The 20,410-nt window shown below is 35.1% G+C and overlaps 2 protein-coding genes and 1 long non-coding RNA gene across 6 annotated transcripts in view; all 3 read left to right on the forward strand.

Moving 5' to 3' along the window:
• Window positions 1-7,038: 7,038 nt before the first annotated feature.
• Window positions 7,039-20,410, forward strand: part of LOC136816767 (glutathione S-transferase-like) — a 52,580-nt gene continuing 39,208 nt past the window's right edge. For 2 of the 4 annotated variants that reach the window (XM_067073086.1, XM_067073083.1), the window contains exon 1: window positions 19,973-20,173. The gene's annotated coding sequence lies outside the window, so the exon portion shown is untranslated. Of the gene's footprint in view, window positions 7,125-17,138; window positions 17,209-19,972; window positions 20,174-20,410 lie in introns of those variants that run through there. The other 2 variants (XM_067073085.1, XM_067073084.1) reach the window with 2 other exon arrangements.
• LOC136816763 (uncharacterized) lies at window positions 7,977-8,843 on the forward strand. The gene is made up of 3 exons (XR_010847980.1): window positions 7,977-8,017; window positions 8,223-8,268; window positions 8,567-8,843. It is a non-coding gene; the product is annotated as an uncharacterized lncRNA (long non-coding RNA).
• Window positions 17,425-18,411, forward strand: LOC136816800 (light-dependent protochlorophyllide reductase-like). Its single transcript, XM_067073127.1, has one exon. The coding sequence runs from the start codon at window positions 17,425-17,427 to the stop codon at window positions 18,409-18,411; it is 987 nt and encodes a 328-aa protein (XP_066929228.1).

Consider the following 20,410-nt stretch of genomic DNA (forward strand, 5'->3'; position numbering starts at 1 on the left):
GAAGAAGTGAGAAGCAAATCTGAGCAAACCTCTGACTTTGACACATTTTGAATATTACAATGAAATTCAAAAGAGATTGAGGAAATCCTTCATTTCAAACCTGATTTATATACTAATTTTTTCCGTGACCACTGCAGTTGAGTTAACAATTAAATTCTGTGATCTTTGTCTTTCTAAAGGTATAAAGTAAACCATAAAACCCCTTGAAAGTTTTTTTGAAAATATCATGGACCCCTTCTAGGTTAGAATGACCTTTGAAATCACAATGTCAAAAATTTAAAGACTCCCAACATTAAATCAATAACGCATATAGTTATTATAAATGTGTACTCTCGGGTACCTAATAGCCGGGGGGGGGGGGGGGTTGAATAAAAATGTCCTGGATGGAAAATTTTCAAAAGGAGGCTAATACAGCAGAATTAGGGAACGTAAAAAAAATACTAAATTTATTCTTACATTGCTTTGCTTTTTAATTATTCAACCTTAGGAAAAGGTCCATTTCCTAAACTAGACAGAGTCTCCCTTAATCAGGAAAGAATTTAAGAAGTGTTTACAGGATATAAAATAGGACTTTTATAAACTCCATCGCATCATTAAAACAGTAACATAATGATGCCTAATTAGTAAAAATGAATGTAAACTAAGAATTTTCTTGTCATTCTTTTGATGCTCTTGATTTTTATAATTTTATTCAACTATTAAAAAATTGTCCATAGAATGCAAACGGTTCCAGCCCCCAGTAATTTTCAAGCTAACGAAAATAGGCACCAGCAAAATTTTAAGAATGTAGCCCTGCCACCTGAAGCGAAAACTTGAAAAGAAAATTTTGCTTGTTAGTTTTAAAAACAAAATGAACCTTCACCTTCATCTCCATAAGCAAACATTGCTAAAATCAAAGTGATGCAGATCTTGATTAAATAAGCTGGGAATAAAGATGAAATATGCTAAGTTTTATGGGTATAAGGTATAATAAATTAGAAGTTTGATAAAACTGATTTTTCAAATATATTGAAAACTTAATCATGAAGCTCAGCTCCCAATTCAATTAGTAAAAATTCCGCCCCCAAAAAACCTAGCCCCAGCATTAAAAATAAATTCAGCCTTAAACCAAGCAAAATGATTTAGACCCCCCCTCCCTAAGCTCAGAGGGGGTCCATTCTATGATTGTTTTTAAGCAAAGTAGTGATGGAGTGTAGTGTCCATCACCTAAAATTCTCCTTTTCACCACCAGTTTGGAGAGCTTCTTGACTTGTTTTCTTTTTTTTTTCAGCCTAACCAGTTCCTTATCTTGATACCATTTTCAGCCTCAAGTCCCTTATAAATGTGTTCCTTATAAGAAATGTGTAGCTAATTGGGGGCAGTCTGGGAAATTCTTTATTCTTATTGACTTCCAAGATTTTTAAATGTGTAATTACATGGCTATCTAAGGATGCAAATTACACACAGTGCAAGATTATAACGTGTAATTTTTTGTGCCCTTACACCAGAGGATTTCTCAGACTGAGGGCACTTACCTTTTGAAAAATCTTTCTTACAAAAATGACTAAGTCAGTTAGTCACACTAGGAAATCAAGCTTTCAGAAAAACAACATCCGTCATCTACAGGATGTATTTGCAACAACAAGGATGATAGGTCTCTTAGGATCAAAAGAGAAACCTATGTGATATCCTACCATTAATTTTTTATCTTGAATAAAATTTTCTTAACATCGCTTGAAAAATGACTAAAATTTGGGATATTTTGGCCCATTGGCAAACTTAAAAGTTATCTAGGTCACTGAATTTGTTATGATATAAGGGGTATGGTGAATCTTTTATACAAAAACAATGAAACTAGGTGAAAAAAGTTTTTTGGGCCAAAATAGCTTTTTGTTCAATTTTTTTGACTAGAGCTGAGGTCATTCTATTGCAGCCAGTAATTGTCAGTTAGAAAATAAATTTGATCTGAAAATCATGATTCCTCATCACATTCCAGAAAGGTTTCTAGAAAAATCAAATATTATGGTACTCTTTGAAAGCTTATAGAGGCTGAAATTCCACTCAAAGGCAGCTTCTAACTCCCATGACCCCCTTAATTTTATAAAATTGACTTAAAAGTACATTTTTGGCTGAAATCTTTGCCCAAAATGAGTACTCATTGATACTTGATTCTTGATTTTGTGAAAGCATCCTATAGTGCAAGAATTTATCAGGAGTTGGAACATTTTTCTTTCTTTTAAAGATTAGGGTTAGCTCAAAGTCCGTCTTAAACTGTAAAATTCTAACAATCTTGACAATGCTGCTCAAAACAACAATTTTTGCTCAAGATTGCACAGAAAATGAGCCCCCAAGTTTCATGGGGATAGTACAAACTTTCATCAAGATCTCTACCTCCTGATCTACCATTTAAGGATCAAGTCTGTCAAAATGTTCAAAAGTACAAAATATTCCTAAACCTTTCATTCACTTTTGATAATTTGAACTTTGGGCTCATTTAACTGCATTTAAGAGCAAATAGGTTGATAGCAAAATTGTTTTATAAAGTTCACCTTTCAAGATTTGAGAGTTTATAAGCACATTTTGACAGAATTGATCCTTAAATGGTAGATCAGGAGGTAAAGAACTTGATGAAAGTTTGTACTTCCCCATGAAACTTCCTAAAAACCAAGATTTCATTGTTGTAGGGGGCTCATTTTCTGTTCAATCTTGGGGAACTGCCCCAAACTGCCCCATTCTTAAAAAACTGGCTATTAAATCTCTTTGACAACAAATTTTAATAACTCCACAAAGTTTATCGATCATACTTTCTGTCATAACACGTCACGATAACTTTCACCGATAGCGCGACCTTTTTAAAAGCCTACTCATAGACAGGCAGCTGATGACATCAAAAAAAGTGAATCAGTGAAAATTCGAGGGACAAATATTGAGTACTTATGAGCATAAGTCTGCTAATGTCACCCATTTTCGGTTTTGTCAACTTTTCAACTTTAAGGCTCCAGTGAAAAATCTAGGTGCATGCAATAATGATACCAGCTGATGTTTTTTATCAGTCTTGATACTGGCAAGCTTTAAACAGTCATTTTTTCACTTTACAAAGTACACAATTTTTTTCAGGACAGCTTTTTACATCAAAATGTGAACGGAAAATGAGGTTTTTAGCAAATTGTCTAAGTTCATTATTTAATAATCTAGGCCAATCATGTCTGATCATACTTAATTTTTCTTTTTATTACAGCCAAGGGATATGAAAAACAAAATCTACAAAAAAGATTTTCAAAATGAAGTTTTTCCCAGAATAAATGCAAAAAGTTGCGGACATAACTTTTTCCGTTCACAAAGTTATGTCCGCACCAATTGATTTCTAGAGAAGTGAAAGTGTTAATATCTATAGTTATTTGATTTTTAACCCTTCCCATCCATTAGAGAACCAAACCAAGTAACATAAAACCAGTTGTCCTTCATTGAAAAATATTCCATTTTGAAGTGAACAGGGTATACTTCCGTTCACAATTTTGAGTTATGTCCGCACATTATTTTATCCTTTAAATTTTCAAAGGAGTTATTCTTACTCAGCTGAATCATTTTCTATATCAAGGGTCATATTTGGGGTCATTTTATACAAATTTGAAGTCCCAAAGGCTATTTGTTGGGAGACGGTGAAAAAAAAGTAGTTCTCCAAAAATTAGTTATGTCCGCAACAAAAAGTTATGTCCGCAACAAATCATGAAGTTTTCTCAGCCCCCAAACACCATTTTTAGGTTTCTTTGACAAATTATTGCATTTGAGGTCATTATAAGTTGGTCAAAACCAGAAAAAAGTCTGATAATTTTCCATTGGCAAGATTTCAGTTTTTTCACCTCATATCATATGTATTTCAGTTGCGGACATAACTATTTTCATCTAAAAATGTTGCTGATAAAGTGTATTTGCAAGCTGGCATGATGTTTTATCATATGGAAGTAGTGCTTAGGCTATTAGAAATAGAAAACAAATACTCTGATGCCAAGTTGAGGTCCAAAATTACAATTTTAACAGAAAAATAACCTTTTTGTTTCTTTGAAAATGATGGTTCTGAGCCTGCGAGCTTGAATAAAGGATAAATCGTGCATTAATTTGCATATTAAATTCATTGTGTAGTGTACACACAACATAATCTACTACACATTCACTTACAGACTGGTTAGAATTGCTCCAATTTGTTCAAAACGGAGTCATATTCTGTAGCAAATTGTATGTTGCGGACATAACTATTTAAAGTATTTTATCAGATTTTTGACCCCCTTAAGTGTCTTAAGCAGTTATGCTAACACTTTGACAATACTAAAGAGTTACATTTGTAAAAACCATGCATTTCCTTGTTTTTTTTTAATTTTTTGTGTCCTCTAGAGGGTCGTTCTTCTATTAGAAACATGAGAAAGTTCTAATATCATTGATAACTCTTCTTTTGTTCTTTTCAAAGAAAAACATGTAATAACTGAAATCAAACCAAACCAAATCTTTTGGTTTTATATTGATTTAGTCTCTATAATATTCCTTAAATTTTGGCAATAGAAAAAGACACTCCAAAATCTTTAATTAATGATGTATAATGTTCTAGGGTTTTCTACCCTAAGAAGAAAAAGTTATGTCCGCAACACAGCAATTATTACATTTAACCCTTTCTATTGAAAAAGTTAAGTGACTCTCAAGGAAAAATCATATTTAATGATTATGAAAATGTACAACAGTTGATGTCAAGCTCAAATCTTAACTTTTAAGATTAGATTTTAACAAAAAATTATATATGATTGGATTCTCTTTTACAAATAAATCTTCAATTTTCAGGAAATCATAGTTACAAAGACCTTTCAAGACAACAAATTTCAATGATTAAATTTTGGTTCAAGTACAGCAAAGTATTAAAAGCCAAGTAATAACTCAATTTATGTTTATTGCTGATTTTAAATCAAATTTAACAAAAAGTTATGTCCGCAACCAACAAGGTTTCATTTTCTAATTTTTATTGGCTAACTGAAATATAGCAAACTTTTGGTTTTTTGGAAGCCTTGTGATGAGTCCTTCAAATCTAAAATGAAATTACCTGACCATAGCCAGTTTTCTTTTCATGAAGTCAAACTTTATGGGAATATTTTTTAGTATTTTTAGATTTTATTTTGAAAAAAGTGTCAGAATTTGAAAAATATGCCATACTGGAGGGTAAAAATTGCTTTTCAATGCAGCTTAATATATTAGCCATGAACTGAAATCTAAGACAAGTATTAGATAATGCATATTTTATCTCAAATCAAGTGTAAACTACAAAGAGTTTTTTGCCAAATTTGTCTGATTATAACTACTCTAGGTTAAATTTATGGACCAAGCCAGTTTGATTAAGCCCTGATACTTATGTTTTCTGAAAATTGAAGTCATTAATAAAAAAAATATCCAGGAACAAAAGTGAAATTCAAAACTTTATTTTTTCCAAATTTTTTCACCTATTTGGGTGACATTACCAGACTCATGCTCTTATTTAGAAATCTTTATAGTTTAGAGAGTCAGAAAAATTTACTCGGCGTGTTTAAAAATCTTTACCGGACGTGTCCGAGAATAATTTATTAATTGATGACGTCACAAGCAAAAGTGAAAAATTGATGTTGTAAAATTTCAAAGTTTTACATACCATTCGAAGCGTTTTTTCATGTAGATTTCAAATCACATCAATCTTAATTAATAAGTAAAAATTTGAATATGAAAAGTTATTGAGGTCCCTAGCTCTTCTATGACGTCATTTTTGAAAAAATGCTTCATTTTATAAGGAATTACGATCTCAATTTTCTCGAGTTAGGCTGAGAAATCGAATATACCTGTTTAGTTGTCTTCTATATAGTTTTTGACAAGCTTTCGAATGGTGTAAATTGTTTTTCAATTTGATGACGTTGAAATTTGACATTTTTAGGGGGTGAGAGGGTCATGATTGACCAAAATCACATGTCAAATTTAAGTCATAACTTTTGAAATCTAAATTTTTACCTATTGAGACTGATGTGATTTAGAATCTAGATCCAAAAATGCTTCGAATGGTATATATATCATTATTATATGCTGAGATCAAATTTTCACTTTTGGTGGTGACGTCATCATTTGACAAATTACTACCGGACATGTCCGTTAAATAAATTTTCGGACGCCGAGTAAAATTTTTAGGATCAGTAGATATATGGGAACAAGAAAAATCAACTCGACGTTTGTCCCAAAGTCGTCCAGATTTTAGATGTCGTCAGCTGCCTGTCTATCAGTACGAAAGAGAAATTGCGTATTTTTTAATACACCGTTCATTAACTCAAATCAAATGACTTTGGAGGTTCTGTGAAAAAATGGTGGCTGAATCGCCGTCCCATGTTTTGGCAGATAGTCCCAAGTTAGAGCAGTTGACGGTAGGTATTTAGTGTAGTAGCTACAAACCTGGAACCTGAACAAATTGCTATTATAATGTATGTACCGTAAATTGGTGTTGGTCTAATCACTACCTAATATGAATATCAACATCCCCCCTCTGTTCCTCTTGTTTTCTAATTTCGAAACCCTTTTCTTTAGAGATAAGAATGACCTGAAGGTCGGAATTGCTGATGAAAACTATTCATTCTTCTTTTGCTTTTTTAGCAATCAGAAAAGAAAAAATATTTTGTCTACAAGCGATCCCGACCCTCCTCCTATCTGAAGAAGGGTGTCGGAATTAGAAGAGGGATGTACTGAGAAGAGAGACATGAACCATTATAAAATTGGATCTCAAAAGATGAAGGAGAAAAAAGAAAAAGTAATAGTCCCTACCAAAGATGTAAAAAAACTTTGCTGCTGGAACTGCTGGAACGAAATGAAATCCAGTCCTGTTCTGTTTTTTCTCAAATTTTTTTGTCTGTTCCTTTCTGTTGGTCCGCATTTTGTATCATTAGTTGCCCGATTCTCCCGATTTTGATTTTTCTTTGCAGCCCCAAGAGTGAGTTGCTATCCCGATTTGAATCCGAATTTCTTTTCCAAGAACGAGAATCTACTTTCGTTTTCAAATCATAATGGCCGCCAACCAGATACTGATACTTTTTTCCAATTTCAACATTCTACTAATTCTGTGAAGAAAATTTTGATTACAGTGAAGTATTTATCCTTAGGTAAGACTTTCTTTCTGATTTTTGATAGATACACAGATATACACCTTAATTAAGTATCTATTTTTTGGGAAAATTTCATTCCAGTATAAACCAGCAGTATAAGGGTTAAAGTTTCGCCTCTCTGCCTACGACCCTGCCGGTGCACCCGACAGTCGGGTGCTGTCGGGTGTTTTGTCGGGTGCTGAAATTTCTAAATTTGCGAAAACACCCGACAAATAGTGCACCCGACAGTCGGGTGCTTAAAATTCCTAACTTAGTGAGAACACCCGACAATCAACACCCGACACCGCCTGATGGGCATTTGGCAGATTTACGCCCTATACTATTTCCCGCCATCTTTTCCGATGCCGTAGGCGTCAGTCAAATGATATGAACATCATCGGCTCTTATAAGGCACTATTTCTCGTCACTGGCGGAAGAAAAGGGCCGGCGTGTAAACTGGATCAGCGATGGGTTTAATAGAGATCTTCGAGTCCTAATCGGTGAAGGTGAAAAAAGTTTCGGGGGCAGGAAAGTGACGAAAATTCTGAGGTAGATAAAAATAGGCTTCGGCGTAATAAGGGCAATTATCACCCAAACTCGAACCCAGTCCCTTAGTTTGCTTTTTTAATTTTGATATAGCGCTCTGTTATCCGTGGAACGATTGTATCGCGTCCATAAGTAAAATTAAAAAGTGCGATGCAAGTGGCTCTGGGTACGAGTTTGGGCGCAACCTAGTCCCGTGTATCCTAGGTTTTTTTTACGTTACTAACTACTGATCGGTACGATAGAAACGCCATACCTGACATTAACTTTTACCTCTGAGGGCCAACCTCTCATGTCAACTAAATCTAAATATAATTCTTTTTATTTAGAGTCGCAAATAAGAGAAAATGAATTAAATAGCGGAACAGGTAATCATTTTTAATTTGATATTTACATTTTAGTCGTAAAAAAATTGGCGCGTCTTTCTTTTGATTCTCTACTTTGATCATATTAATGTTTCGATATTCTTAAATTCCAGCCTACACTCGATATGGTCAATCTATTTCTCCGTGTTTAGGTTTGAGGCATGACATCCCGCTCGCTTTTTCCTCTCTTCTTTTCTCCGTATTTTAGTCTTACATTCTGATGACAAAACACACGGACGTACTGGTTTGTCCAGGTAAGACGTTAATTACCTTTAATGTTGTGTTACAAATAGCTTTGTCTCATGTGATATTTAGTTTCATAATGACGTAATTTCCATGGCGTTCTAAATGGCTTGTAGAGATGCGTAATTCCGGAGAGAGGAATGGTTTTTTTCAAATTAGTTACTCTATGGATACTTTTAAAAATATTTTATCAGGCTTATAATCTCAGACATAATGCAATGGATATTAAAGCTGTGGATAGACAAGAGATTCAAAATCGTGAAGGGTGGTAGTCTATTAATAAATCTTTCTACTTTCTATCTCCTTCAGAAAGAAAACAGAGGGAATGCATTGATGATCAAATGGCCTTATATATAATTTATTATATTTTATATATTTTTAATTGTATATATTTCAAAGATTGTCTGTAAGACCATGTTCAGACGTTACGGTCTCGTATCATTCCGGTATGGTTTCCGTGAGTGTTTCCGCGATAGTGTTCATATTGGTTTCGGAGCGTTTCGGAGCAAGAAAACGGAGCAGTTCTGTTCCGATGAAAATAGTGGAGCGAAACCGTTCCGATCTGCTTTGCTTTGTAACGTCTTCTTTTTTTCTTTTTCAAATTTCGGCCTTATTCACACTTGTTTCAGAACCGTTTCGTTTTGGAACGATACGGAACCGTGACGTCTAGAACATGACCTATATTATAAAAAGGTTGTTGTCCAATTTTCTTCTTTTGAGCAACACACACGTTGTCCCCAGCCATCCAAATAGTTTGTATGTACCGTACGTATGTACGCAATGGTTGTATAAGAATGGTGGTGGTACGCTAAAAAGATAGAACAAGAAATTCGGCATACAAGTAGCTTTTCGGTACAAAACGAAAACCCAGGTGATATATAGCGTCCAGTTGACGAAGCTACTCAGTCAGCTCAGATAAATTGAACGTCACTTAAGAGTTTAATGATACACGATTTTCAGGTAGGTAAAAGAGGGGAAACCTACCTAGATAAACTTAATACCCAGAATGGATTTTTGCCTACCTAAGTACTAGTGAATGTTGCGTTGATTTGGTGACTCGTTGATGAAACATCTCTATTTGTCTTCATCGTCCTGTCGTTGTTTTACAAGTTGCTCATCACGCATGAATGAATAAAAAGAAAAAAACGTTAATCCTTAATCCGTGAACTTCTCCCAAGAACATCAAAACCCGAGAAGAATCAGAAATCACAAAACTAAAGAGATTGGTTTGACGAGAGTAATTTCGTCAAAAACGCCGCGCGCCCACTACGGGCGGGCGGGGCGGCGGTAGTAAAAAGAACCCGTTTTCCGCCCTTCGGAAATCGCCACCCGCCCGTTACATGTCGGGTGCTGTTAAGAGCGTCAAAGATATAGCACCCGACAAAGTGCACCCGACTGTCGGGTGTTAAAATTTCTAACTTCAAGCACCCGACAACAGCACCCGACTGTCGGGTGCACCGGCAGGGTCGTCTCTGCCTCTCTGCCTCCTCCCCTCTATCTAGCTAGCCCTTTGTTGCTTAGCTTAGGCTTAGGATGGACTCAATGCATATGGTATACTATAGTTATAAGCAATACTGCAATAGGAAAATTTGGCGCTGGTTGATCAGTTGATGAGTTCCTGTATGCGGTCACAATAAAAAAAATCACTCATAAATATATTACATTCTTGTCTTTTTTTACCGTTTTTCTGCCTAAAAAGATAGGCCTGGGTCACCAATAAGTTGTGTTCGCGTCATTTCCAGCCCAAAAATACAAGTCGGTCGATCGGTTGGAATCTTAAATCATTGGAAAAATTTGCTCTGAGCATAGGTTTGTTCAGGCGACAAGGACTACCGTGAGATTGGGTAACTTGCATCAGTGGAGGCTAACATGCATAACCCTAAAATGAATGATCTGGCTGGTCATTGAAATACAAAGTTAAATCAAAACAAAAAAGGTAGATTAGAGCTGTGAGCGGAGCTGAATATGGTTTATTTTAATGACCAACCAGGTCATTTACCAGCGTCTTAGAACATCTTGCGCTAATGTTTTTAACTTTTTATTTTATTTTATATCCTTTATGTTTAAAATCACGAAAATGTACGTAATGTATTATGTGATAATTCAATAGAACTAGAACATTCATTTGAGGGCTATGCATGTTAGCCTCCACTGATGCAAGTTACCCAATCTCACAGTACCACCACCAGCCCTGTGAATCCAGGCCGGCATTTGGCAATGCCGACCTGAAAGCCGACGTAACTTGAGCTGAAGTCGGCTTTTATTTGCCGACGTAATTTACACTCTAGCTTGGCGTGCCGACAAAAGAAATGTTTTGGGTCGGCAAAGCTGACCTAAAGAGGAAAAATATTATTTGTTAGGTAAATCTAATTGTGTTATCATTTGATAACACATGTAATCGAGCCTCATTCCATTCTCTTTAGGCAAATACTTTTTTATTTATTGGTTTACAGATCCGCCGACGTTATTTTTGCCAAAATAAAATAAAAATAGAGATTTCAAAAAACTTTATTTACTTTTTCTCCTCGGACCTTCAAAAAAGAAGAAATAAATAAAAAACCTTTACTTAAACAGAAAACAAAAGAAAAGAAGAGAAAGAGAGAGGGGGTTAAATGATCTAAACACAGCTGTGCCCTATTCTTTATCCATAGAATCTATCTATAATAACATCTTGCACTTTATTCTTTTGTCTTTAAATCTAAAAAATTGTTACTTTAGCAGACTTTAGGAAATTTCATAAAATTCTATTTGATTATTTCCTCTGATTTCAGTTTTTTAAAAAGAAAATAAAAAAAAATTAAAACATCAATTTTATTTTTATTTTTTTTCCATCCTCCTGTCCAAAACTTTTCCTCATAATGTCCATAAACCAGAAAATAAAAAAGTAATTGCCTTATAAAACATAAAACTTTCTTATTAACACAATTATAGAGCAGCTGAATTTGTTAGTTATGTTTGCCGACCTAAACAAGCTACTTAGGACGGCTTTGCCGACCTAAAATGATCTCTAGGTCGGCAAAATTTTGCCGGCCTACAGCCAGTTTTGGTTGGCACTTATGTGTGCTGATATGATTTTGTCTGAATTCACAGGGCTGCACCACATACCATGAAGTCAGGTAACTTACATCAGTAAAAGGGAAACTTGCATAGCTATTCATCAAATGCCTGACCAACCATTGTAGAAACGATGTTAAGTCCGCGCCAAATTGTTATTTATTTAAGCTGAGGTCTACGCCAAAAAAACTTCTGCTTGCAGAAATTGCAGGGTTTTTTTTGGGGGGAGGAGGGGGCGCAGTAAGCCCTCCAAGTGGGATATTTTAAGAGCCATTTTCTGTAAGAATCAGGCAGGTCGAGGAAGTGATATCCTCAGATTTTGCTATTTTTGATATTTTGTTCAAATTGATGAAAATAGCATCCTGTGCAAATTTTTTTGAAAAATCTTTTTTCGTTCCAAAGATATGGGTCTTTAAGATTTGGGCCAATTTGCCCAAATAAGTGCAATTTTGGTAAATCCTTGACTTCAAGAGCAATTTTAGACATGATCAAGCTTAAGATTCATTTCAAAACATATTTTCCAGGGTTCAGGTTTCAGGGTCAGGGTTCAGGACCAGGTTTCAGGTTTCAGAGCCAGGGTTCAGGTTTCAGGGTTCATGTTAAAATTGTCTACATTGCAGACCAGAATGTTCCGAGGTATATTTTTTTATTCTGTAGACCATTTGCTAGAGTTCATGTTCTATATAATAAATGTGTGTTTTCTTTTTAAACTTTTAATAGTTTGGTGGTGAACAATACTTTTTAAAATATGAGACAGCAGGTACTACAACTTTCAGCGTTGCTTTGAAAATATTTCATAATTCAATTGACTTAGTAGAAATTATCTTTTTGTTACAAAACTGGTTGAATAAACAATAATTAAGATTATTGAAATTAAAATATTCTATTACAAGCAGAATTATAAATCAAAGCATTGATCAAGAACAATTACTATTATATTGAAAAATATATTAATGGGCAGAATAATAACGAAAATAATAAATTCTATTATTCCTCCTATAAAAAGAAATATGGCAAAACGCTTATCGTTTTTTGTAAGAGTAAGATCAGGCCCAGTGGAAATCATCAGTATAATTAAATTATATTTTCTTTCAAAGCATGAAAGTAATCAAATCACCCACCCATTTTTTGAAAAGAAATAGTTTTTTATAAGACTTATTCGGTATGATGAAATTGGCTGGAATAGAAGCTGACGAATTTTTTTTCTCTTTTCCGTAAAACCTGGCAAAACTAACTTAATTTTTTGTTGAATTTGTGTTCTTAAAAGAAAAATTTCATCGTCGTTCGTAACAACTTAGCTTTTATTACTCAAGCGAAACACTAATTGTAAACACTTTTATCAAATAAAGATGTGAAAGGTCAGGTGTGAATGCATTCTTGTGCATTCCATTCAGCCCTTGCTTTTTTGTTTGATTCCCCCCACACAAAAAGAGTAAAGTAAAGGGAAAAGATAAGTAAAGAGGTCAGTAATTTGAAAACAGCAAGTCTGTATTGTAGACAATTTTAACCTGAACTCTGAACCCTGAACCCTGGCCCTGAAACCTGAACCCTGGCCCTGAAACCTGTAACCTGAACCTGCGTTTCGTACTAGCCGAAATCATTGCCTGAAATCACAACATTTCCAATTTTGAATAGATTATGAGAGCAATTAGCTGGCTTGGCCACAAGTGTCACATTGATATTTTTGTATATTTCTGAAGTCTTTATGGTAATCTTTAACTTTCAATTAAAATTTCCATGTGACACTTAAGAATATACCCTATAATGGCGGTTAAACATAGCTTTTCGCTCAATTTTTAGTATTTTCAATGAGCTTTTAAAGCCATGGCCCTAAGTTCCACCACTGAAACAAACCATTTTTAGTTAGTGTTTTGGCCATATTACCCAATCCTAAAATCAAACCAATGTGCTCTAATACCATTTTTGCACAACTTATCTTCAAAAATCTTTGTAAGTCATCAAGACTTAGCCAATTTTTCCCTTAGCAACGCAATGTTTTTCCCAAGCAACCAGATATCCAGCTTTATCAAAATTTTCCAAACTGTTTCCTAGTGGTTCCAGACCATGGTAAATGTCTTAGATTACAATATCAAAGTCTAGGACACAATTTTCACTGAATTTTAGGGCAAATTAGGGTCTCAGGGAAAAAAATAGCAGATCCCAACAGATAACGAGGAAGCAACTTTGGCTGATGCTTGTTGCAAAACCCTAAGTAAAATCAAATTGATTTTAATGTTTTTAACATTATTGAAGAGGAAATAAAGAGGAAATTAAGTGGGGGTACTTAGCATAAAAGTTGAAGGTTCTTTTAACAGGTGAAATGAGGCTTTTAACAAGAAATTTCACCACTAAGGAAAAACGGCAAGTCTCTTGTTTTTCTTTGTTTTCAAATGCTAAATTATTTGTAATTGATCTTTGAAGGGAAGTCTCTTCTTTCATTTCATACCTTTATTTGTACTGTTTTGTCATTATAGATACTACACAGACCTAGAAAAGAACTTGGAAGAAAGTTATGCTGCCTTACAGATGAACTCTAACTACAGTACTTTACAGAGGGTCGTACAGAATTTCAGTGCAACATTGATTTTTTAGAACCATTTATGCTGGGTTATTTTAAAAAGCATGGTACCCCAATTGGTGCACCAATTGGGGTACTTGTTGTGGTACTACTTTCTGTCCTTAATTTTTGTTAAACGACACTTAATTTCATTATAATATGGTGCTACAATCTTTCATTGATGATTTGATAAAGTTAGATTTAAGATTGTCACAAAACTTTTGTCACAATTGCCGTTTTCTGACACAAAGTGAAAATCTACTGCTTTTTAATTAAATCAGCCGCCATCTTGCCTTTCTCCTTTCCTACTACAAAAATTTACAGACCAGAATAAGTAAGACCAGAATAAATTCAGTAACCAAACCAAACAGTATTCAGATCCAGTAACCAACATCATATTATAGCTTAAAATCAGGAGAATTGTAAGGTATTGGCTAGTAACATCTTGTTAATATCTTTTCTTTTTACATGTCAGAATGCTGACAAAAAAATGACACTTTCTTGCAAAAATATTTAAAAAATATTGAAATATAATAATCGTAAGTCAAATTCCTCCAAAAAGATTTATTATACTGAAAGTGATGCTCATTGTACAAAAGGATACAGATTGACAGTCATTTTAGGCTTGGAAAATCTGTAGAGATGCTTTTAGAGCAAGAAAAGCAGTGACATTTTCTTTTGTCATTTTTATCACTAAGTTGACACTTTCTACCAAAAATTTTGCTGACATCATAAAATACAATAGTTCTAATGTTACCTTGATTAAGAATTACATATATACTCAATATGATGCAGGAAATATAATTGGATATGAATTGACAGTAGGAAGTAGTCTTTGATTCTCTAAAACACGTGTTTTAAAGCAAACGAGCATAAACACATATTATATTATTTGTATTACATGTTATTATTACATGTATTAATTATATCACTCTAAATTTATTTTTAAAAGCGTATGTTATTCTTTTTCACACAATTTAATTCTGGTCAGTAAATTAAATGGGTACCCCAATGAGTACCCCAATTGGTGCACCAATTGGGGTATCATGCTTTTTAAAATAACCCATTTATGCTAGATTCCACCCAATTTCATTGTTTGAATTTTGACTCTTTGATATTAGTTTTGATCGAAATTTTGAAATAATTTGACTTGAAATGATCATGCTTGATGAAACTCAATTAAAGTGGTTCTAAAAGCTCAGTGTTGCACTGAAATTCTGTATCCTTTCCTCCTCTTTCCTCCTTTAAGTCTTGATGACTTAATATGATAATAATATTATATATATATATAATATAATGATAATATTCAAAAATAAATTGTGCAAAAATGGTATTAGAGCACATGTGTTTGATTTTAGGATTGGGTAATACGACCAAAACACTAACTAAAAATGGTTTGTTTCAGTGGTGGAACTTAGGGCCATGGCTTTAAAAGCTCATTGAAAATACTAAAAATTGAGCGAAAAGCCATTTTAGGGCGTGGCCTTAAGTGTCACATGGAAATTTTAATTGAAAGTTAAAGATGACCATAAAGACTTCAGAAATATACAACAAGAAGCCGGAGCGGCGTGAAGGTCCAGCTGACGTGGCAATAACCGAATGTCGTCCGTACCGAAGTGACGCAAAAATATTTCCTTCCCATCCTCCACTCTGAGCTTCTATTCTTTGACACTTTCTTTGTATTGTTAAGTTTTGAAAGTTTTTGATGCATTTCCTGAAATTTCGAAACTTTGGTCGCAGATGGGATTCGAACCCACTAAATACAAAGCACCTATGTTTAGAACGCCAGCGCCTTAACTACTCGGCCATCGGGTCACAACTGCAGTAAGGAAGATTCAAAGTTCTTTATAAACATTATAAACTCTACCCGGGGGCTAAAACCCTAACCGGGGGTTAACTCCCATCCCCATCCCCAACCCTAGCCCTAACCCTACCTGACCCTACCTGAAACAACCCTTTAATCTAACCGGGAAATTTGACTCTACTACCAATTCAATCCAAAACATAGGTCAAACATCACGCGGGTGGCCAAGCCAGCTAATTAAATTGCTCTCAAAATCTATTCAAAATTAGAAATGTTGTGATTTCAGGCAATGATTTCTAGCCATGGCGTCAGAAAAATTTTCTCAAATGCCATTTTTTCAAAGTACCCATGGATTTCTTCCAGGAAAATATGTTTTGAAATGAATCTTAAGCTTGATCATGTCTAAAATGGCTCTTGAAGTCGACGATTTATCAATAGTGCACTTTTTTGGGCAAATTGGCCTAAATTTTAAAGGCCCATATCTTTGGAAAGAAAAAAGATTTTTCAAAAAAAATTTCACAGGATGTTATTTACATGTATTTGAGCAAAATATCCAAAAATTGGCAAAATCTGAGGATATCACTTCCTCGACCTGCCTGATTCTGCCTGATTTTTACAGAAAATGGCTCTTAATTTTCTCACGCTTAAAAGTGGCTCAAAATAAGCTTATATTCTATTTACACTCTACTTCGTTATATGGCGGTTAAGGGAGAGGTGGAGAGCGAGGTGGATGCGCTTAAACCTGATGCAATGAAATCGGATTTTAGAATGGCGGTGCTCCTCTTGTCTTGAAAAACTTTGACTTATGCCGATATCTTACTTTATATCCGCTCCTTGCGCCAATACACTAAAAGTTTTTACTGCCTCACTCCAAATATATTTGGCGTACTGTGCGCCATTTCCACGCTGGCTGACCGACCAAAGCAGCAAAATTTCAAAACAAATGAACTACACAGCTCCACTCGGAGCTCTACTCTACCATTTTAGAATCTTATATTTGCTACCCAAGTATTTTTGGCAAGATACTCGCCGACAGATTCGCGGGTTGATAAAACAGTGTGGTTGGATTACTGTATAAAAAATCATGCGAGATCATAAATTGGATGGCGGGAATTCAGACATTTCTTAATTGCTGCTGGACGTGTAACCTCAAATTTGATAATGATATTAAACATAATTATACATGACAACACTTTCATGATTAGGAAATATTCATTTTATAAACTGCAAATTTTGTAAATCAGGTTTTTTTTTTATTTTAATGACCAGTCCAGTCAGGTCATTCACTTGAGGGCTATGCATGTTAGCCTCCACTGATGCAAGTTACCTGATCTCACGGTACTTTATGGTACTACTAATCCAATTCATGGAATCCGATAATTGACCATTACTGATACACTGTTGGTGGTTGGAATCAGCTCTCCTGAAGTTGAAATAATTAGGGGTACAAACTATTGGTCACCTTCATCTGCTACAACATCCTATTATACTACATCCATTCCTGCAACTTTGTCCAAAGATTAGCAAATCTGCAGGGTTTATAGATTGAAATTTGTCGATTGCCTACATGATTTCTTTTCTCCGTCCTTCAAACGCTGCAAACCCTTCAAATTTGGGACCAAAGATTTGTAAATATGGGTTTTTTGTAGGGTTTGTAGGGTTTGCAGTGGCCAAAAGTTTGTCCCCAAACAAATTCAAATTATGTCTGATACTCTTTTAACTCGTTTTACAGGTACTAAAAAAGTATTCGCCATGGCGTCTTTGGAAGAAAGGGCTGAGAGTAATTTGAAGATTCCATCGTGCGTTCTAATCACTGGGGCAAACAGTGGATGCGGATTCGACTGCGCGCGACAACTGGCTTTAATTGATGGCGTCAACAAAATATATCTGGCATGTCGCAGCCTTGAAAAGTCTGAGAGTGCAAAGCAACAGCTGGAAGAGCTCACGAACACAAGTAAATTTGAGGTTTTAGCTATAGATGTTTCAAGCTTAGAGTCTGTTCGCGCTGGCGTGGAACAGTTGGAAAACGAGCCTGTGATTGATGGTGTTGTTTTGAATGCTGGTGGTGCCGGTGGAAATGTACCAAGTGAACTGATGTCAGCAGGGGTCACCGTGTCAATGGCAGCCAACTTATTGGGACACGTTCTGTTAATAGATGAATTGATTATTGCGGGAAAGATTGCAGGGAAAGCAGCTACTGTAATTTATGCTGGTTCTGAATCTGCTAGAGGTATCCCAGCTATGTCTCTCAAACCACCAAATCTTGAAACGGGCTCTGTAGAAGAGTTCATAAGTATTTGCGACGGTTCGTTTTTTACTGAGAATGAGGCTAAAAATCCCAAATATATGGGTGGTCATGCAAAGTTTGTTGGTGCTTTATGGATATCGTCGATGGCTCGCAAGCATCCCGAGATTCGTTTCATTACCGTCAGTCCAGGCGCAACAACTGGAACGAATGCTAGAAGAACTCTACCCTGGTATAAACGCGCATTTGTTGGGGCTTTGGTGAATCTTCAATCTTTGGTAGGATTGGCCCACTCTGTGGATATCGGGGCGAAACGTTACATTGATGCCTTGCTGGATCATGAGAATTATCAGTCTGGTATCTTCTACGGCAGTAAGAAAGGACTCTCTGGTGAGATGGGCGACCAAGCAGTGTTTCTGGATTATTTTGCAAACGGGAGCTTTCAAGATAATGCTAACGAGGCTCTTCATAATTTCATAAAAACTGCAGATTAAATTATTTGTGGACTTACCTTTAATTTTGATTTATTTTATTTTCTAGTTTTTTACTGCCTTTGGCAGCTGTTATATTAAAACTACATTAGAATAGATATATTCCTTTGGCACAATGATTATAAGAAATTATCTGGCCAGCGGCAGATTCTCTCGATGATCATAACTCACCAAACACTTCTCTGGCATTTCATTATGTAGCCTTTACACAAGGCACACTTTGCAATTCACACTCAACAGAGAAATATAAATCATCTGTATACAGCACTGCACACAAATATTCTTACAGTGGTAACCAACTAGTTTTACCAACTGCTTTATTCTTTCATGAAAATATATGAAATCAATATAAATATTGATGTATAATAACAATCACAAAATAACTATTAGAAAATGTCCCATGAAATCAAGAACTTTCCAATCACTTCCATGAAATGTCCACTTCTTTTCTCTGTTATCAAAAGATATTGATAAATATTGCTGAAATGAATCACTAAATTTTCAAAATCCAGCTCCATATTGTATATTTAACATAGAGTTTAGGAAGCAGACAGTCGTCTGTCAGTGTATTGAGGAATTGGTCCAGACCCAATTAATTGAATTTGTCGAACAAATCAACAACCGAACTAAGCGAACTCGATCGAACGATTTAAAGTTTAATTAGAAAATTTAATTGAACCTAATAGAACACTCACCATTTTTGAAGCAATAGGAGTTTGATTAGTTTGGTCTGTAAGAAGTTCGATTAGTTCGATGATATTAAATCCTCATATATTCCCTCACTTGCAAAAGCTTTACCGTGACTTGCTTTGCCATTTCAACAGTCCCGGGACTTAAGGTTTAATGTACCCAGATATTTGTCTATCCAAAATAAATTCCTGTTGTGATTTTGCCCCTGGCCACATGGCGGAAGGCTACACCCAAACAAACCAAATTGGGTTATCGAACTGATGAAAAATCTTTAGGCCGGTGTCTACTCTCGCGCGAAGCGCGCGAAACTTTTCACGTTATTTGTAACGTCATTGGTTGATTAAAAAAAAAAAGCAATTCCATTGGTCAAAATTGACGTAACGGTTGAAAAAAGTCTAACTTCCTTCAACTTGTTTTTTGTTCGCGCGAAACTTTTTTATGACGTAATCTTTTCTTCAGGCAAAAACCGTTAAGAAAAATCTTTCGCACGCTTCGTACGAAAGTGGACATCGGCCTTTAGAGTTCAATTAATTCATTTAAGTTTGAGTACGATTAGTTCCATTGTTTGATTGGTTCCATTGTTTGATTGGTTCGATAAGTTCGATTGATTGGGTGTGGATTGGTCAAAAGGTTGTGGCTTCCTCACAATGGCAAAATACACATCTGGACTTATTTCGTACCTTTTAGTCTCTATCTATGTTTTTCATCTGTTTGAATGAATTTCCGAAAGATCGCTACCGATGGGATTCAAACCCACTAAATGCTAAGTTCCGATGATCAGAAACCCAACGGTCTAACCATTGCGCCACAGATTCATGCCAGTAGAGTGTTTATGCTTAATGTACTTTTATTATACTTTATTTATTTCTATTTTAGAGTCAGGGTCAATTAATATAATACATAACAAATAAATACCAACATATGGCATATTATTCTTGGCGACGAAGATAAAAACACCATTATTTTTTTCTGGCTGGGATGAAATGAAGTGATAATGTATCAACACTACCTTTGTAGCAAGTCATAATTCTTGTTTTGTATCTCTACTTGGTACACAAATCATATTTACGCTATTGTAAGTCACACCTCACTTGTGTATACCTGTTTCAGCTTTCACTAAGTCATTGGTGAACCACCAGACAAAACATATTGTCTGGTCTGTCTGTAATACATAAAATCCTTGAAATTGCTCACAAACACAAAATCGCGGTAAGTTGAAAACCCTTCTTTAACGATACTATTCTTATGCTATATAAAGATTCTGTCAAACCAACTTGCAAAACCACTCAAACTAATATGGCAGAATTTTCTC

Source organism: Clytia hemisphaerica, unplaced genomic scaffold (genome assembly GCF_902728285.1).
Source record: "Clytia hemisphaerica strain Z4C2 unplaced genomic scaffold, Clytia hemisphaerica genome assembly, whole genome shotgun sequence".
NCBI lineage: Eukaryota > Metazoa > Cnidaria > Hydrozoa > Leptothecata > Clytiidae > Clytia > Clytia hemisphaerica.